This window comes from Cheilinus undulatus, linkage group 22, assembly GCF_018320785.1.
Source record: "Cheilinus undulatus linkage group 22, ASM1832078v1, whole genome shotgun sequence".
Taxonomy (NCBI): domain Eukaryota; kingdom Metazoa; phylum Chordata; class Actinopteri; order Labriformes; family Labridae; genus Cheilinus; species Cheilinus undulatus.
Window position 1 is genome coordinate 9,165,950 of NC_054886.1, and position 17,525 is coordinate 9,183,474.

The window sequence follows — 17,525 nt, forward strand, 5'->3', positions numbered from 1 at the left end:
CTAGCTTTGGCCCCCCTTTGTACACAGGGTCTATCGCATGGGATCGGAGGTTGTAAGGAGAGGTGCGGTACAATGTGAAGAAAGGACTTACTTGTTTGTAACTGCCTGTGTGTACCGTGTCTGTCAGTTCCTCATATACTCTTTGTGATGAGCTGTAAAAGACACACAAAAGATCAATATGAGCATACAAGCTGGCAATCTAATATATGATCAGCATGTTGTTTCTTCACGAAACATTCAAAATCTTAATATAAGCCATGTAACAGACGAAAACCTAAGGCCACGTTCACACAATGATTTTTAGCCAAACGCCTTAACCTTTGGTAAAATTTTGGCTGTTTAAACACACTTAAACCATGTTTTGGGTGCCTAAAACAGGAAGTTTTGTAACCAGGTACCTGCAAATTTTTATTGTCTTGAAAACTGCCAATATGCAGATCATCTGAAAGTGGAAGCTTAATGCACATGTGAATCATGGACCCAGTCAATAGCCTCGTGCAAGAGAGTTGACAACTTAAAACAGGAAGTTCTGAAAACAGGTTCTTCCATGTTTCCATTGTCTTGAAAATTGCCACTATGCAATTCATCTGAAAATGGAGACCTGACGTACTGGGGTATTATGGTTCCAGCCAACAGTCATTTGCAAGATGGACATGTTTGACCAGAAGTTACACAAATAACTTACTATGCTGTCTCCATCTCTTTCTGTAGTTTCTCTTTCTGGGCATTTCTGAGAAGGCCGCTGGCCGTGGAATCTGTCTCTGATCGTCCCGTCGTCTCAAGTGATGACAAACTGGAAGAAAGGTCCTCTGCTGACACCATGGGAACGTCTTGTCCAGATCCTGGACTCCTACGCGTAGCCTCCGTACGCCTGCCTGGCCTGGGGCTGTCGATGTCTTCATGAAGGGCAGAGAAACCTGGTGAGAGGGAAAATGGTGGGAAATAAAACCATGTTTTATGAGATAGCAGTTCATCACAACTTTCAACATTGACATAAAAGAGTTCAACTCTATGTATAACGGTTACTATAGTTTGCAGCTAGTGAAAGCCATTTTCTTCTGAATGCATGGGTTTAATAAAACAGTTTCACCTCAGTGGATGTTAGCAAATCAACTTATACATAATGGAGGTAGTTTGACCTAATCCGCATATTTACTTTTGGTTTAAAACAGGTAATTTTAAAAATGGGAAGCCTTCAAATCTTTCATTCAAGAAGTATGAAAAGATGATCTCCATCCTTGTGGAATTGACAAACTGAAAATGTTTGTTAAAAATATGTACCTATTTTATCCGAGCAAACAGAGAATTATCAAATAAAAGCAGTTTTTGCATCGTGTATGCTTAAGTGGACACTTCTCCAGCTTGCCTAAATGAGGTAAATTAAAAATATAAAAAATAAACATCACTTTTTATCTGCAATAAATAAATTAAATCATATGAATGTGTTGAGGTTGGGAGTTTCAAAAAATTTCATATTGATTAAAAAAAGCACTTCAGAGTTAAAAGGAATATTTTTTTGGCATTTAAAAAAAAAAGAAAAACTAAATCTTTAATCCTAAGCTATGGCCATTCTCTTTGACAAAAACTAAAGCTTTAAACACTTTTAATTATACTCATGTCTACAGTAAGCTAGAATAAAACCGGGGTAAATCAGATGAAGTACCAAGAACGTGGTTTTAAAAATGTGGACCTTGCAAATCGGCACATGTTACATGTCAGCCATGTTTTCATGCATGTAGGTCAAACCCATTGGAGGTGCTCTGGAGCCATTTTTTGGCCCCCTTTTACTAAAACATCACAAGATTATTTTCACAACTTTTACTGTTGGACACAATTTGGTGAGTTTTGGAGCAGGTTTAATTACCCAAATAGGTAATTAATTTGACAAGTTAATAATAATAGCTTATTGCATTCAAGAATGACCCATGTGCCATATCAGTGCTCAAGCCCTGATAGATCTTGCTCCATTATTTAGTGAGTTCTGCATGAAAAGGTTAAGTTTTAGATTGAATACCTTCACTATGATCCAGCGCTATGGTCCTCTCAATTTCTGCATAGGTATGTGATGAGGTGTCATCCTGATGAGACTTGATGATCTTGGTTTCGATGAGGTGAACTATGTCCATACGGTTGATCTTAGTCAGTCTCTTGATCAGCGTTGTTTCTGTTAATAGATAAAATATACACGTTAAAATCTGAATTAAATCTCCTAATTGCACTTGTTTTAAAAGTACAAGTTCTGATTAACCCTTAGAAGGCAATGAGGCCATTTTGTGGCTTTTCTGGTGATTTTATTTGTTTTCTTGTTTTGATAATTTTGACTGTATTAATGCTAACAATATAAATTTTGGAAAGCAAGTTTTGTTTTCAATAGTTTTTTTTTAAATGTTCATATCAAAACCTGTCAGGGGTCACTAATAATCTCTGTAGACTTTTTGTACCCATTGAGACAGTTGGTGACCAAAAACATCCTGTTGAAACTGATTATAACCACAATTATTGATCCTCGAGCCATCTCAGTAAAGAACATGCAGGATATTAGGCTTCATTCTGGAGTCATTGCTTCAAATTTGCAGTTTTTCCTCTTTGTGACCAGATTTAAGACATTTTCATGAGGGTAAGTTGCATTTTTTTTTTCCTGGTTTCATTTAGTGTTACTGTTGCAACAATTCAAAAAATATCTTAAAATTTAAGAAAATATCGATGCATAAAAATCGAAGTATTTGCTCACTATTCAGAAACTCAAAGCTGTAATAATCCCCCTCAAGGAAATCAATTTGTAAGTAGCATATTAAAGATATTCAATTTTTTGTGTGTTTTTTACATAACAAAAAGGTTTTGCATCTAATATAGCATTGATCAGTTTAAATTTATAAGATTTAAATAAAGTTTAATATTTATGATCAAGTCTGATGCTGATTAAAAACATTTATGTTAAAAAAGTAGAAACCTTTTTAAATGTGTGTTATCTTTATGATATTTGTGTTTGATGTCCATTTTTGGCCACTTAGACAACAATTTATTATAATGGTCAAATAAAAAAACAATGCATAAAAATCAAAGTTATTGTTATTATTAACATAATCAAGGCTTTGATTATACACTTCAAGGAAACTAAATTTGCATGTAGTATACAAAAAATATTTCATTTTTTGTGTTTTTTACATGCCAAACATCAGCAGGGGTTTTGCACTTAAACTGGCATTTAAAGGGTTAAATTCTTTAAAATTAATTTATACTTGATTTTAATGATTAGGTCTAATTTTGTTTAAAATAAAGAGTACAAAAAAAGTTTTTAAAAAATCACTTTAAATCCTTTAATTGTTATTTAAGTATGCAGCCATTTTTGGTCACCAACACTGTGAGTGTAAGAATTTATTTTACATCCCCTGAAGATTAACAATCAGCTCACCTGTGGCGTGTTTCCCCTCCCTCTCAGCCCAGAGCTTCAGAAGGGCATGACTTTGGTCTTGAAGTGAGTTTGGGTTTTCAATCCTGATCAGGTTAATTCTCTCCTCACTAAACTCCAGTTCCCGCGCCAGCTCTGGTAAGACAAATGAGAAATCATTTCAAAGATTAACCTTAGATAAACTTATTTTCTCTGTGACATAGCAACTATGTGGTAGCTTGATCACGGGCATTAAGGTGTGACTCACCTGTCCAGCTGAAGCCCAGATGGTCGGCTATAATGGCCAACCGTTGCTCCTTTCTCTCTGCTTCATCCTGTGGATCTACTGCAAACACCACCAGACAGCTGTGAGCGCTCAACGCCCCGAAGTAGAACAATCAAGGCACATTTACAAAAGATAAAGTCGTCACTGGCTTTCTTGTTATATTGTTTAATTTGAGCCATATCAAGGAATCATAATATAGACCAAGAACATAACAGGCCTATAAGTAATGCTCTAAAGAGAAATATCTACACTATTATTAAAAAAATGTACAATAATACCACTAGGAATGTACTGATATTACATTCTTTAAGCCTTACAGTTTTCAGTTGGTAGTTGTTTTTACAACTTCCATAAAGCCTTTAAGTCAATCTTGAGATATTCAGCACACATAGAAGGAAAGAGAGACGTCATTACGAACACAAACACAGTTAAAGTGACACAGCCACATGGATTCTTCAACTACAATGGGACTGAACTACAAGAGACAGAGAGGCAGCACCTTTACAGCTACAGTGTTCTAATAAGGCTAAAGAGATAGAGAATGGCCCCTTAAACTGGGGGGATACCTTGACTTTGGACTTTATCGTCTGGGATTCGCTGCATCTGTGTCTCAACAGGGTCGTCCCACAGTGGTCTAATGGGAAAGACGTCTCCTGAGGGAGGGAACTGCATCTCAGGGAAAGTTTCTCTTTCTATGATTGATGGATCGATGAGACTGCTCTCATCGTCTGAGTTGGCCGCCGCTGCTTCTTTCTCTGTCTCTGCCTGAGCCAACCTGGCCACTAGTTTCGCTGCTTCGTCAGCTATCTCTTCAAAGCACTCAATGGACTGTTTCTGGGCCTCGCTTTTCTCTTTAGTCGGTGTCGTTAAAGGAGAGGTCTGACCGCTTTTTCCTCGCACTGGCAATCTGGACTGGAAGCTTTTAGATTTTGGTGACTCGGCGCTCAACGGGCGGCTGTCTTTTTTAGCAGACGGCCTGGTAGACTCTCCCTCACAGAAGCTCTTGGCTTTGGGAGAAGATGTCTTGGTTTTGACATCGACAGAGGGACCTGCATCTGTCTCAGATTTTCTTCTTGGATCCTTTTTGACCGGGACTTTCAGTTTTTTGTCTTGGGTGGATTCAGCTTGTTTGACCTTAGACTCAGACTTAGGGGTGCTAGCTTTGATGGGGATTCTCGATTTAGATTCTGAAGTAAAGGAGGGCTCTTTTTTAAGAGTTGTTGATTGAGATGGAGAGGGGATTGTGGATTTACCTCGACCTGCAGACGCAGGCTTAGCCTGTGTTTTGGCGGGTGTCTTTTTAACACTACCGGGAGCACTTTGTTTGGTCTTGCTGGTTTGTTTTGGGGCCTCTATGACTGACTGTGTTTCCTCTGGAGATGAATCAGAGGACTCATGTCCCTGCTCAGGATAAACTGATCTAGTGACTGTGCTTTCTGCCGTCTGCACGTTTGTAATTAACTGGTCAGAAGAACTCGTCTCTAGGTCTAAGCATGCTTCATCTACCTTTTTCTCAGTCTTAGCATCTAAACTTTCTGGGGATGTCTGATCTTTCTTTGTAGGCTTGGCTGACGCTGCTATGCCCATTTTAGGGATTTTAGATTTTGAGGTATCAGCTTTAGAGGTCTGCTGATCACCTTCAGGTGGAGACTGAATCTGAGGGTCAGTTTTTTCTTTTGGTTTCTCAGCCTCAGCTTCATTTTTAATCTCTAATGTTAGATTGAGGCCAACTTCAGGTTCTGCTGCTGGTCTAACACCTTCTTGCCTGGCCTCTTCTACAGCAGGCTCCTCTACAGGTTGATCACCTATTTGGAAAAAGGCAAAGCCAGCCCCCTCTTCCTCATAGCTCCTCTTAGTCATGTCGATCGCACCACTCCGAGTCATCTCAAAGAGCTTCCCTTCTTGGAAAAGAAAGGGGTTAGGCTCGCTGGTTGGCGTGCTCTCCTCTGTTGGCGTTCTACCGGGTGTTGTGTCCGGGGTGGCTTGCATAGATTGACGGTCCACTACCAGATTCAGTATCTTCTGCTCCTCTTCTTTGACTCGAGCTGCAAAAGTGTCATCGTCCTCCCTCATAGCCGACCATGAGTCGGTGTCGACCCTTGCAGTGACGCCTTTTGATTCAGTCCTTGGAGGTTCCTGTGCCTCATCGTCCTCTTCTGCGTCATCATAGAGGCAGACGTCTGTTTTGCACTTTTCAGTTGTTTTACCTGAGGCAACAGTTGCACTGAGTCCAGCTGCTGATGATGCTCCTGTTTGCCCCTTTTTGTCTCCTTTCACTTCATCTGTCACGTTATTACCTTGTTTACCACCTGACTCTTGACCGTCCTTGGTATCTCCCTTGGTTTCTCTTGACATTCTCAAACTCTCCTCCTTTTGCTCATCAGTCCTGTTTGCAGAGCTTGGCGTTACAGCAGCCTTTTTCGCAGTGCTGTCTTTATCAGCTTTTAAAGATTGAGGGATCCTCTGTTCTTGTGCTGTTTCCACTTTGGATTTTGAGTGTTGCTGGTCTGAGACAGACTGAGGTCCCTCTGAAGTGATACTGGCTGTTGTGCTCTTGACCTCTTTGCTGTAGGATCCTTCATGCAAACCTGCTGAAAAAGGAGAGGGAGGTTGAGCTTTAATATGGGGATCAACAACAAGAGCTACCTCTGAATCCTCAGCGGGTCTACTGAGCCCACTGTCACTTTTTGAAAGCTTCTCACTTGTGGGGTCTAACTTTTCAGAGCTGTCATCCCCTATTTTGGCTTCTGTCGAGGGACACAAATCTTTTCTAGAGTTCTTTTTGCTCCACTCTTCTTGCTCCATTTCATCAAATGTTTTTATTTTGGCTGCCATCTTAAACATTTCCTCCTCTGGAGTAATCTTTCTCTGAGCTTCATAGCTGTCTGATGTCTCCTCTTCTTCTGGGTCTTCAGGGATGACAGCCGGTTTGGATGGAATGGTTAGGAATGAATGGTCTGGGGGTTTGGGGTTTACCTCATAACTTACCTCTTCAGAACTAGGAGTGTCAGGAGAGAGGGGACTCTTACCCGAACTTGTCATCTGAGACGTCTGCTCACAACTGTCATCATCAGCACTAGCCTCATGGTCTCGAAGCAGCCTACCACGCAAAGCATCTTGGGGGAACTCTGCTGCTTTGGAAGGCTCTGGATGGATAGAGGGTTTACTAGATGGACCTAGAGTTGATGGGAAGGATGGGTGGCTTTTTTGCTCTACAGGACTGCTCTCTAATGAGTCATGAGGGGGGGATTCCTTGGTTGGACTAGGTTCAATGGAATCTGGGGACTTATGGGAGGAGTTTTCTTCCATGAGAGGACTACCATCTAGAGAGTCTCTGTGGCTGATTGTCAAAGAGTCATCAGCTAAAGGACTGAGGGCATCTGAGTCTTGCTTTAAGGCCAGCTCTAAGCTTTCATGACGCTGAAAAGAGGATCTAGAGGTTGGAGAACCAACTAAAGGCAATTCTAGCTGATGATCTGGGCTATCATCATCGCTAAGAAAACCTTCTACAGTCTCTGAAACTCTCTTTGTAAGCTTTTGAGGTTTTGACGGCATAGGCTCGCTCCTCTTAAGAGATAAAGACTCACTTGTAGCTTGGTCTTCAGCGGCCTTGCTGGGAGAGACAGGGAGGGTCAGTTCGGTAGACTTTTGGTCACCAGTGGTCCCAACACCAGAGTCTGCAGACTTCTCTGTTTCTTTACTTTCTTTAGTGGAAGCTGTAGATGTCTGCTGTCCAGTTTTGGGAGAAAGGCAAAGACTCTCTGGGCTTGTTTCTGGAGTGGCAAGACCCTCATGTTTGAAGCTTTCCTCTGAGCTCATTTGAGGGGTTGCATCTCCAGAACTGGCACTTAGTGACTCCGCCACACCCTCATGTTTGGAGCTGTCAGAGCTGTCATCAAGGCCACTGTTTCCAAAGTCTACAGTTTCAGTGAGCTCTGAGCGGGCACCAGCGTCTGGCTTGACTTCTTTCTCTTTGTCCTGCTGAGCAGTCTCAGCAGCTTTCTTGCGAGGTTTAGAATCCAGAGACAGTTCTTTTTCTGCAGAGACATGTGTGGTTGGTGCTTTGGCCATTGATTTAGACTGGATGGTTTCTGATTTTGTTGTTTTCTCTGTGGATGTTTTGAGCTCAAAGAGCCCCGACTTTCTCTTTGAGGGGTCCTGCCCCGTTTGGAAGGCTTGCATCAGTTCCTTGACTGACATGGTCTCCTCAAGTTTTTCAGTTTCAGCTTTGGGGGATTTAGGCGGGCCCGGCTTTGATTTAGGGCTTTCTTTGGCTTTTGGAGAAGGTTTGATAACAGGCAATTGTGAAGGCTTGCTTCCAGTGACCTTTTTGCTCTTTTGCTCCGCCTCTACTTTCTGTTGTAAGGCTTTGACTTTGTCCTTTATTGACCCAATGGGAGTTTCTTCAACCACCGGGGACACGGGTGATTTCGGGGTTGGGGCTGTAGGCACACTGAGCAGAGCACCAGCCTCTGTCGTCTCCTCTACCTGGTCCTTCCCCTTCCTTCTGGCTGGCTTTTTAACATCACCAGCAGCTGTTTTGTCCTGCACTTTGGTTGGAGTGGTGGGTTTTGTACTTTTCCGCAGAACAACATCAGTGAATCTTTCTTGAACGACGGGCTCTTTTTTAGCTTTCGTTTTGGAGCCGACTGGTGCATCCAGGAGGTATTCTTTAAGGTCACCACTGTCCTTTATGGCTTTAGGTCTGGGAGCCCCTCTGTTTGATCTACTTTCCCGTAAGACGGGCTCTTGAGTTTCTAATTTTGCCATCCTTTTGGCCTCCTCTATCTCGCTGTCTGAGAGAAGAACCCACTCCTCTGCCATTCTAGCTGCTTTGGCTAACTCGGCTGCAGCCTCACCCTCATACGTTCCACTCCTCAGTATCTCACTGACTTTCTCTAGGTCCTCTTTGACTTTCTCTAAGTCCTTCTCCATTATCTCTAACGGCTCTCCAGAAACATCCTCAGTCCCTTTCTCTAGACCACACCCTCTTAACGAAGGCGCTTTCTCTGTCGAGTCTGCAGTCAAGATGGCAGTCATTTTTATCAAGTCCTGTTTCATCTCTGACACGTCGGATAGGAGGTCTGGTTCTCGAATCAGCTCTGATTTCAGGACTGATGTCTCCGTCTCTTCATCTTCCATATGGAAGAAGAACAAGTAAGGAGTAAAGAAAATCAAAAATTCAAATCAAAGGAGACAGACATTGGAGAGTGCGGTCAGGACAAGATTGGAACACACTGCAGGGATCACAGGGCAACAGATTCACAACAGGTTTCTACATCAGGGTAGCAGAGGAACTGGGCTTATACTTTCAGAACTTTTGGGGATCTGTGGTAAAGCAAAGGCTAAATAATGCCGATGGGAAATGATATGAGCAGGAAATAACTTGCTTATACACTCAGCGCACCCACACTCACAAGACAAAACTATGAAACCAAAATGAAATACTACTCCAACAATGACTGGCTCCAAGAAACCAACAACGATGGAAAAACAAACAACAAAAATAAAACATCTCAAGAGTGCTGAAAATGTCGATGGAATAACAGGCAAAAATGGACTGAAAAAACAACTGAAAATGCTACACTTCTACCAAAGAAAGCCAGTGATTACTTTCACAAAAACACCATGATATGCCATGCTTTTACTCTGAACAGAAAGCAGACTTAGAAATGATCTAAAAAGGAAGAAAGATCCATTTAATATGACATCTTGCAGGAGGGGAAGATATTTTAATTCTCTTCGCCTTCTGATTGGTCTTAAATTATCTGAAATGAAAACTGAAGTGACAAAAAAATAACAAGCATATGTTGCTGTAAAGAAAGGGTGAAAAATCAGCACACCAAAATCAAACTGACAAGACTGTAGACAAAATCACTCAGACACACAACAACACACACACACACACACATTTATGTAAGCCAAGTTATTTCCATGCAAAGCAAAGGGAAATTGTGATGGATGGGAAAGGGTTAAGAATGAGTGGAAAAATAAAGGTTTAAATCTCCAGTTAAAAGCTTAAAAGGAGCTCAGAGTTTTAGATTAGGATGTGTTCATGCAGTTATGTGGTGAGTTATCCAACCTTTTTGTGTTGCAACGTCAATAAAAGAATGGTCGATAGTTTAACACAATTCAAAAACAGAAGCCAGTGATTGTCAAGTCTCAAAAACCGATATAAACAACATATCAGATGTCAAAACTGAGATATTTTGCAATTCTATGAAAATATTAACTCATTCTGAATTTGATTTCAGCAAAAAGAATTTCATATTTTGATTCGTCTGACCACAGAACAGTTTCCTGTTTTGCCTCTGTTCATATTGGGCTTGCATTGTAGCCTATGGCCCACACCCTAGGCACTAGTGCAACCCTATACCATCATAGATGCATGTTCTTGAACCAAGATAACAAGCTTAAGCTCCTCTTTAGTCCACGGCACATGGTGTCCATGGCCTCCAAAAAGAATTTCAGATTCATCTGACCACAGAACAGTTTTCCATGAAGCCTCAGTCATTTTAAATGAGCACTGGGACAGCGAAGACAGCAGTGTCTCTGGATCCTGTTCACATATTCTTCTATCAGTGATCCAGCTTTAACTGTCATTTGTGGATTGCACGGCCAACTGTGTTGACAGACGATTTCTGGAAGTGTTCCTGAGCCCATGCAGTGATTTCCAGTACAGAATCATGCCTATTTTTAATGCAGTGGCCCTTGAGGGCTCCTTCAGCCTTGTCCCACAGAGATTTCTCCAGATTCTCTGAATCTTTTGATATTATGGACTGTAGCTGGTGAGATATTCAAAGTCTTCATAGTTTCCCATTTTTCTGGGATTGTTCAACAACCTTTTGACAGTTTTTCATAGAATCTCTGCCCATCTTTACTTCTGAGGGACTCTGGCTCTCTTAAATGCTCCTTTTATACCCAGTCATGTTACTGACCTGTCCCCAGTTAACACTAATTAGTAGCAAAATGCTCCTCAAGCTGTTTTTCATTAGTACTGCTTAGTTTTCAAGTCTTTGTTGCCACATACCTATTTTTTTTTTTTTTTTAGATGGATCATTGTCTGTCAACACAGTTGGCCATGGCATCCACAAATTAAAATTAAAGCTGTATCCTATAAAGAAGAAGCCATCTGTGAGCAGAAATGGTGCTGTCTTCTCCGGGCCAAAGCTCATTTAAAATGGACTGAGGCAACATGGAAAACTGTTCTGTGGTCAGATGAATCAAAATGTAAAACTTTTTATCTGCCATCAAATTCAAGATGAGCTTATTAAATCATTAAATGTCTCAGTTTCAACTTCTGATATGTGTTCTGTCATTGTTCTATTGTGAATAAAATATGTGTTTATGAGTTTTGACAATCGTTGAATTATGTTTCTTTTTACATTTCTCAAAGTGCCCCAACTTTTTTGGAATCAGGCTTGTAAATTGATATGTACATGGGATTTTAAATCCATAGCTGTTTAGTCATGCATGCAGAATAGTTTTATTGCAATTTGGGGTTAATATGAAAATATATTTCATATTATTTCAGCCTCTTCTATTAAGGGAGGGTTTGGAGGGATTTGTTTACTATTGCACTAGAAAGACTACAAGTAAAGGACGCTAATATATAGGCCTGTAATCTCCTATAACTGGACACTTTTGATTGCAAAAGCATCCAGTTTCAGGAACTCATGGTTCTGGGTGCAAGCAACTAAGCTTTGAGTTTGGATTATCAGAGTTAGAAGCATTTTGATGCCAAAGCGTAGCACAAACTAAAGGACGCAGCAGGAATCAGACCGAAGAGGAAGGCTGGATTAGCGGCTTTGCATTGGTGATGGGATATCACATCACCTCTTCTGATCTCATCCAAAACTGCTCTAGAATAAGACCAATACTAGGGGTGTAACACTTCTTTGATTTGACCTTTGATTAAAACTCAATCATAGCTAGAGGATGGTATGAGAGAGCATGGCCATCCAATAGTTGTTATTTAGCTGGGTAAATTTTCTAATGTTTGTTGCAGATTCTCACACGACTGTATTACATAAATTGCTAACTCGTCATCCACCTATGAAGACAGTCGTCACTTCACCCGACTTTGTTAGAAGCTACTTTTCTACCAAACCTGTGCAACGATCAAAAGTCATGGCACTGTGACTACGATGAGGCTACAGCTGGCTTAATGCCAGCTCTACATTTAAGACCGCTGTCACAGAAACATCACCACATCTGAATGTGATAAATGTCCGTATACATACGTAGATGTCTAGCCTTTTCTCCATATTTTCGACCTCGAATTGTGAAGGGGAGACAGTTAAATTGAAGGCATGAAGGCAGGTGTGAAATAAGAAAAAAAGAAAGTAAAGTGAAGTTAAGCCTCTGGAGCAACAGAACATGGACATGGGTGGATGCAGGTCAGGCCTTTTGACAAAAAAAGACGTAAACATGAAGCTTAAAGGGCTTTGAAACGATGTATATGATCTGTGATTAAGCTAAGTGCTAAGCTAGCAATGTGAATCTAGTTATTCCTCTGCGAATCATAGCAAACACACAATATTAGTCTTATTATCTTATTAATAAGGTTAATAATAACATGCAGATACATTATATAAGAATAAAACAGCATTTCTAGTAAATGTTGTGAAGTGAAAAGGCAAAAATGTCTTACATTTCTCCTGTGTTCTGCTGGCCTGTAAAACAATTCAAAAACAAAACCAGTTAGTCATCATTTATATTAAATTTTCCAAGAAATTACAATTAAAATGGCTACTTTGGAAAAAAAAACACAGAAACAAAAAAACAACAGCGAAAATGATCAACATCACTGAAAAAAACACACTCTGTTTTAGAAAATTAAATAAAATTTCTGAAGTATGACATTTAATAACTTTACTGACCCTAAAGGGACATGAAGGGGAAAGATTAAGTTGAGAATTCTTTGCAAGATCCTGAAAAAAACTGAAAGATCCTGAAAATCTTTTGCAGAAATCTTATGAGAAACTTTTTTATATATCACCAGAACCTTAAATGAAATCGAAGGGAAGTTTTAAAAGATCCTGAAAAACCATTAATAAGATCTTAAGGAACTTTTGCAAATTGTCAAGAACCATTCCCTGAAACTTTTGTTAAATGCTAAAAAACACTTTAAGACAGCCTGAGAAACTAAAGGAATTTATGAGAATTTGTGCGATAGCCAAGAAACTTTTGCAAGATCCTGAGAGACTCTGGTGAGATCATGAAAAAAATAAAAAATTGCAAGATCCTAAGAAACTTTCGCAAAACTTAAAGATCCATTACATGATACTTTGAAACTTTTCCAAGATCCTAAATACTTCTGTGATCCTGAGAATCCTTATCAAACCAAAGAGAAAGTTTAGCAAGATCCACAGAAACTTCTTGGGATACTAAGATAAGTTTTGGAAGATCCTAAGGAACTTGGTAGCAGAAAAAGTTATTGCAAAGTCATGCCATGGTAAAGGTATGCATGACCCTGAGAACATTTTGTCAGATTTCAATAACATTTTTAGATTTTGCACAACTTTTGTAAGATCCTAAAAAAAAGCTCTTCTCCAATCTTGCTGAACTTTTTTGAGATTTGGAGAAACTTTTTTCCTATATAATTTTCATCCAATCCTGAAAACTTTTTGCCCAATCCTGATCAGCTTTTGTAAGATTCTGAATAAGTGTAACAAAATGGTGAGAAACTTTGGAAAGATCCTTTCTTAAAAAAAAAAACAAAAAAACTTGCAAGATCCTTAGAAACTCTGGTGTCACCCTGAAATTCTTTTGCAAAGTCATGCCATGGAAAAAGTATGCAAGATCCTGAGAAAGATTTGTCAGATTTCCAGAACATTTTTAGATTTTACAGAACCTTTGCAAGATCCTTATAAAAAGCGCTTGTCCAATCTTGCTCAACTTCTCTTCTTCTTTGAGATTTGGAGAAACTTTTACAATGTTTTTCCTAAAAAAATTCATCCAATCCTGATAAACTTTTGCAAGATCTAAATAAGCGTAACAAGATGATGAGAAGCTTTGAAAGATCCTTTGAAAAAAACTTTAAGACAATCAATAAAGAAACTTTCTGAAATTGGGTGAAATCTTAGCTTATTCTGAAAACCTTTACTTGATCTGAGAAACTTTAGCAAATCAAGAGAAAGTCTTGCAAGATCCACAGAAAATTATGCAAAACCTTGCAAGATCCTTAGAAACTTTGTTAACATCCTTTGAGACTTTTGTAACATCCTGATAACTTACTGCAAAATTATGGAAGAGAAAAAGTTTCAGGAGATCCTGAGAAAGTTTTACCAGATCTCCTGAAACTTTTGTGAAATCCTGAAGAACTTTGACAGTCCAGAGGGTGTCAAGTGTGATCCTTTGAAACTTTGTTGGATCCTGAGAAACTTTTGCAAGACCACAAGACATTAATAAAAGATCCAGAAAACTTGTGAGAGCTCACAAGAAACTTTAACAAAGTATGAAAAACTTTAATCTGATCATTATAAACATTTGCTTGATCCTGTGAGAGCTGAGCAGGATCACAAGAAACTCCAGCCAGATCCTACGAAATCTTTACAAGATGGCGAGAAACTTTTGCAAGAGTTTATGAAACGTCTGCAGATGTTTTTGCAAGAATCTGAAAAACTTCTGTACAGGATCTGGGGAAAATTGTGCAAGACTGATTGCGTATTTGTAATGTCAGAGAGATCCAAAGGGAATTTGCAAGATGCTGAGAAGTGATTGTAAGATCATGCAAAACTAGATACTTTCTTACTCAAGAAAACTTTTGTAAGATCCTCTCATTCCTAAGTGAAGGCTACAGGTGCCTGTGGGCTTAAAAGTTTAAGCAATCAACCCAAATATCTTTTCCCTTTATGTCCCTCTGCGCTTGTATGAATGTGTCCTTAATTCTAATAAAAAAACAGACAGGAAAATGTCAGCAGAGCCTGTTAGTAGGAGGGGAGGGGGAGCGGTGGCTGCTTTTACCTCTTCTTCTTGCTCTTGGTCTGAATCTGAATCCTTTGGGGAGCAAAAAGCAGCATGAAGCAGAGGTGTACAGATAGAAACAACATTAAGCAACATTCAAAGAGAGGAGAAAAGACAACGGGGAAATGTGTGGTTACCATAACAACAAGGACAACAAGTCAGTGTGATTTAAGGGAAAGAGAAAGCAGAGAAGGATGCATTAGAAAGAGCAGACCTGCGTGTTAGGCTCAATCAAATTCTGATTTTAGGGGGGAAATTATGCCCTTTTAAGATACTAAAATGATCTGCTGCATGCATTTCTCTCATCAACTACATTTATATAACATGTCTGAAAGTGCTAGACAGTCCATTTCGATGCAAATCTTATTGAATTTTACATCTGATATATTTATTTTGTCCTCTAATGTGAGGAAAAGTAACTGTACTGGTGATGCGATGTAAGTAAAGTGGCTGACTGGGTGGATGGAAAGCCAACACAATTAGGCAGGGATTTTAGGTCCTGATAGAAATAGCACTTTGGAAGTTGAACATTAACAAAAGAGAGGTTGTATTTTTATAGAAAAGCATGAGATTAGCATGCATTACAGAGGTAAAGACAAGATAAGCTTATACAAATAGCTATTGCTTTTATTGCATTGTCTATGAAATACACATAGAAAGTCAGACCACATTGCACCGTTCTTACCTTGTTGTATGAGGGGAGTGTGATGTTGAGGTTACAGATGGCGTTTTGTGTGAGTGACCGGTAGTTTCTGGGTTCTCTCATAAACGACAGACGGCCACACGGCTCCTGAGTGTTGTCTCTGATCTGAAACGGTTAAAAAGTTCAGCATCAATCAGTGAATGTTGATCAGTAGGAGCCAGAATAACCAAAAGAGGAGTGGAGCTCACTTTGATGAAGAGAGCGAGTCTGTTCTCCTTAAAGGCGAAGAAGCTGAAGAGATGATGCTGGCCACTTTTGGTGAGGGGGACAAGGTTTCCAAAGCAGTCTGCATAGATCGGTTTGCCTTCCAGCACCTGGAACAAACAACAGAAAAAGATGACTATTAAGTACAACACAAATTCCAAAAAAGTTGGGGCACTGTATAAAATGTATCAAAATAGAATGCAGCCAGATCTCATAAACCCATATTTTATTCACAATAGAACATAGACAACATATCAGATGTTTAACACAACAGATTTTTCCATTTCATTTGGTTTGATGGCAGAAAACTAATTTCAAATTTTGATTAATTTGACCGCAGAACAGTTTTCCATTTTGCCTCAGTCCGTTTCAAATGAACTTTGGCCCAGAGACCACTTTTTTTTTATCCTGTAACTTTTTTATCCTTAGAATACAGTCGTCCTTGAGTAAACTGATGAGTCATTTTTCTCTTCCTCACCTCTACGTCTCGGCTTCGAGCCACCTCGGTGAAGTTCTCCTGCTGCTCCAGAGTTTTGTCGATCTTGTCATCTGTCATGCAGAAGCAGCGCAGACGGGCCTCGATGGGGTCATGTGTCTTTGCGAAGATGACAAACTTAGCCATGTAGGGGACGCAGATGATCTCTCGGTACACCTGAGTGGAGAAGTTGACCGATTCCTGGACTTGTCGACAGTCGATGAGCCAGAATCTGTAAAGAGAGAATCAGTAATGTTAGGTCTTTAATGGCTGATGACTCTGAGTCACTGATTTAGTTTCATTTCATGTTACCTAGCAGACACATTTGTAGTGAAGGAGACGCAGTCATTGATAAACGTTAACGGAGTTGTTCCGGTTATATCCTCCCACTGAGCAGGCGTGGTTCCACCTGAAAACAGACACAAAGACATTTTAAATGGACTAGAACGCGTCTGACTGGTCCAAATAAAGCTTTAATCATCTTTTTCTCTCACCAGTGATACTACAGAGCAGCCGTAAAGTGGGCGTGTCCCCTCCAAAGCCATTTAGGATTGGGTCGGTGCTGCTCTTGGGAACTGGGATGGTCATGGTGATGGGTTTATGGAACTTCCTCCTGCGGGGCTCCAGGGTGACGATGGGGCTGAAGGTGGCTTTGTTTCCAAGGATCTTCCTCACTATGTCCACGTTCACCGGCTGAGTCTGAGACAGCAAACAGGACAAAATGACTTTAATTTTAGTGTATTACCATCAGATTGAAGTGGGGCCGAAATTACAGGTCTTTTATTGGACTCTTGTACAAGGATGGAGGGAAAATAATACATTTTTACAGAAAATGTTCATCTCTGTTGCAAAGGCAAGTGCTGGCTAGTCCAAGTTTGAGCCTTCTGAGTCCCTGAGTTAATTGTGTGGAAAGTCCATTGAAGTTTAAATATTTTTCCTTAAATGTCAGGGGAATTTGTGATTCAATTTTTAGAAATTTTCATACAAATTTGATGGAATTTGTTGACAAATTTGGGGGGAATTTCTGGGAAATGTTCAAGAATTTCACAGAAATTTTGGGGATATGTTTGTACAGTTTTTGATAGCTTAAAAGGAAGTTTTCTGGGATAGCCTTTGAAGTTTCTTGCCATTTTCATGGGAATTTAGGAAATGTATATGGATGTTTTGGGGAATTTGTTTGAAATTTGAGACATGTGTTTGTAATTTTAGGGAATTTGATATATATTTGTTATTATTTTAGTGGAAATTTTGACGAGTTATACGCAAATTTGGGGGAATTTTATTAGACATGAGGGGATGTCTATCCTTTGAAACTTTAAGAAATATTATGGAAATTTCAGAAAATCTGTTTGGAGGTTTGGCGAAAATTTTCCATCATGTCCATGGAATTTTAGGGAATGCTTTTGTCATTTTTTTAAGGAATCTGAAAATAAATTTTAGGGGAATTAGCTGATTTTTCATGTAATTCATGCTTAAGTTTGCTTTGAAATATTTTGTCATT

At 39.7% G+C, this 17,525-nt stretch overlaps 1 protein-coding gene across 23 annotated transcripts in view; it reads right to left on the reverse strand.

The window, feature by feature from the left end:
* ank2b (ankyrin 2b, neuronal) overlaps positions 1-17,525 on the reverse strand; it is a 277,742-nt gene that overhangs the window by 23,647 nt on the left and 236,570 nt on the right. For 15 of the 23 annotated variants that reach the window (XR_005991466.1, XR_005991465.1, XR_005991467.1 and 12 more), the window contains 14 exons: positions 16,519-16,723; positions 16,337-16,433; positions 16,028-16,256; positions 15,534-15,659; positions 15,328-15,450; positions 14,643-14,675; positions 12,328-12,349; positions 6,704-8,809; positions 4,241-6,265; positions 3,657-3,734; positions 3,413-3,544; positions 2,015-2,164; positions 686-917; positions 92-152 (listed from right to left, as the gene is read on the reverse strand). Coding sequence is in view for 20 of the 23 variants with exons in the window: in XM_041779240.1 (XP_041635174.1) it covers positions 92-152; positions 686-917; positions 2,015-2,164; positions 3,413-3,544; positions 3,657-3,734; positions 4,241-6,265; positions 6,704-8,809; positions 12,328-12,349; positions 14,643-14,675; positions 15,328-15,450; positions 15,534-15,659; positions 16,028-16,256; positions 16,337-16,433; positions 16,519-16,723 (5,619 nt within the window). In the remaining 3 variants the exon portion in view is untranslated. The remainder of the gene's footprint in view (positions 1-91; positions 153-685; positions 918-2,014; positions 2,165-3,412; positions 3,545-3,656; positions 3,735-4,240; positions 6,266-6,703; positions 8,810-12,327; positions 12,350-14,642; positions 14,676-15,327; positions 15,451-15,533; positions 15,660-16,027; positions 16,257-16,336; positions 16,434-16,518; positions 16,724-17,525) is intronic. The other 8 variants (XM_041779247.1, XM_041779246.1, XM_041779241.1 and 5 more) reach the window with 7 other exon arrangements.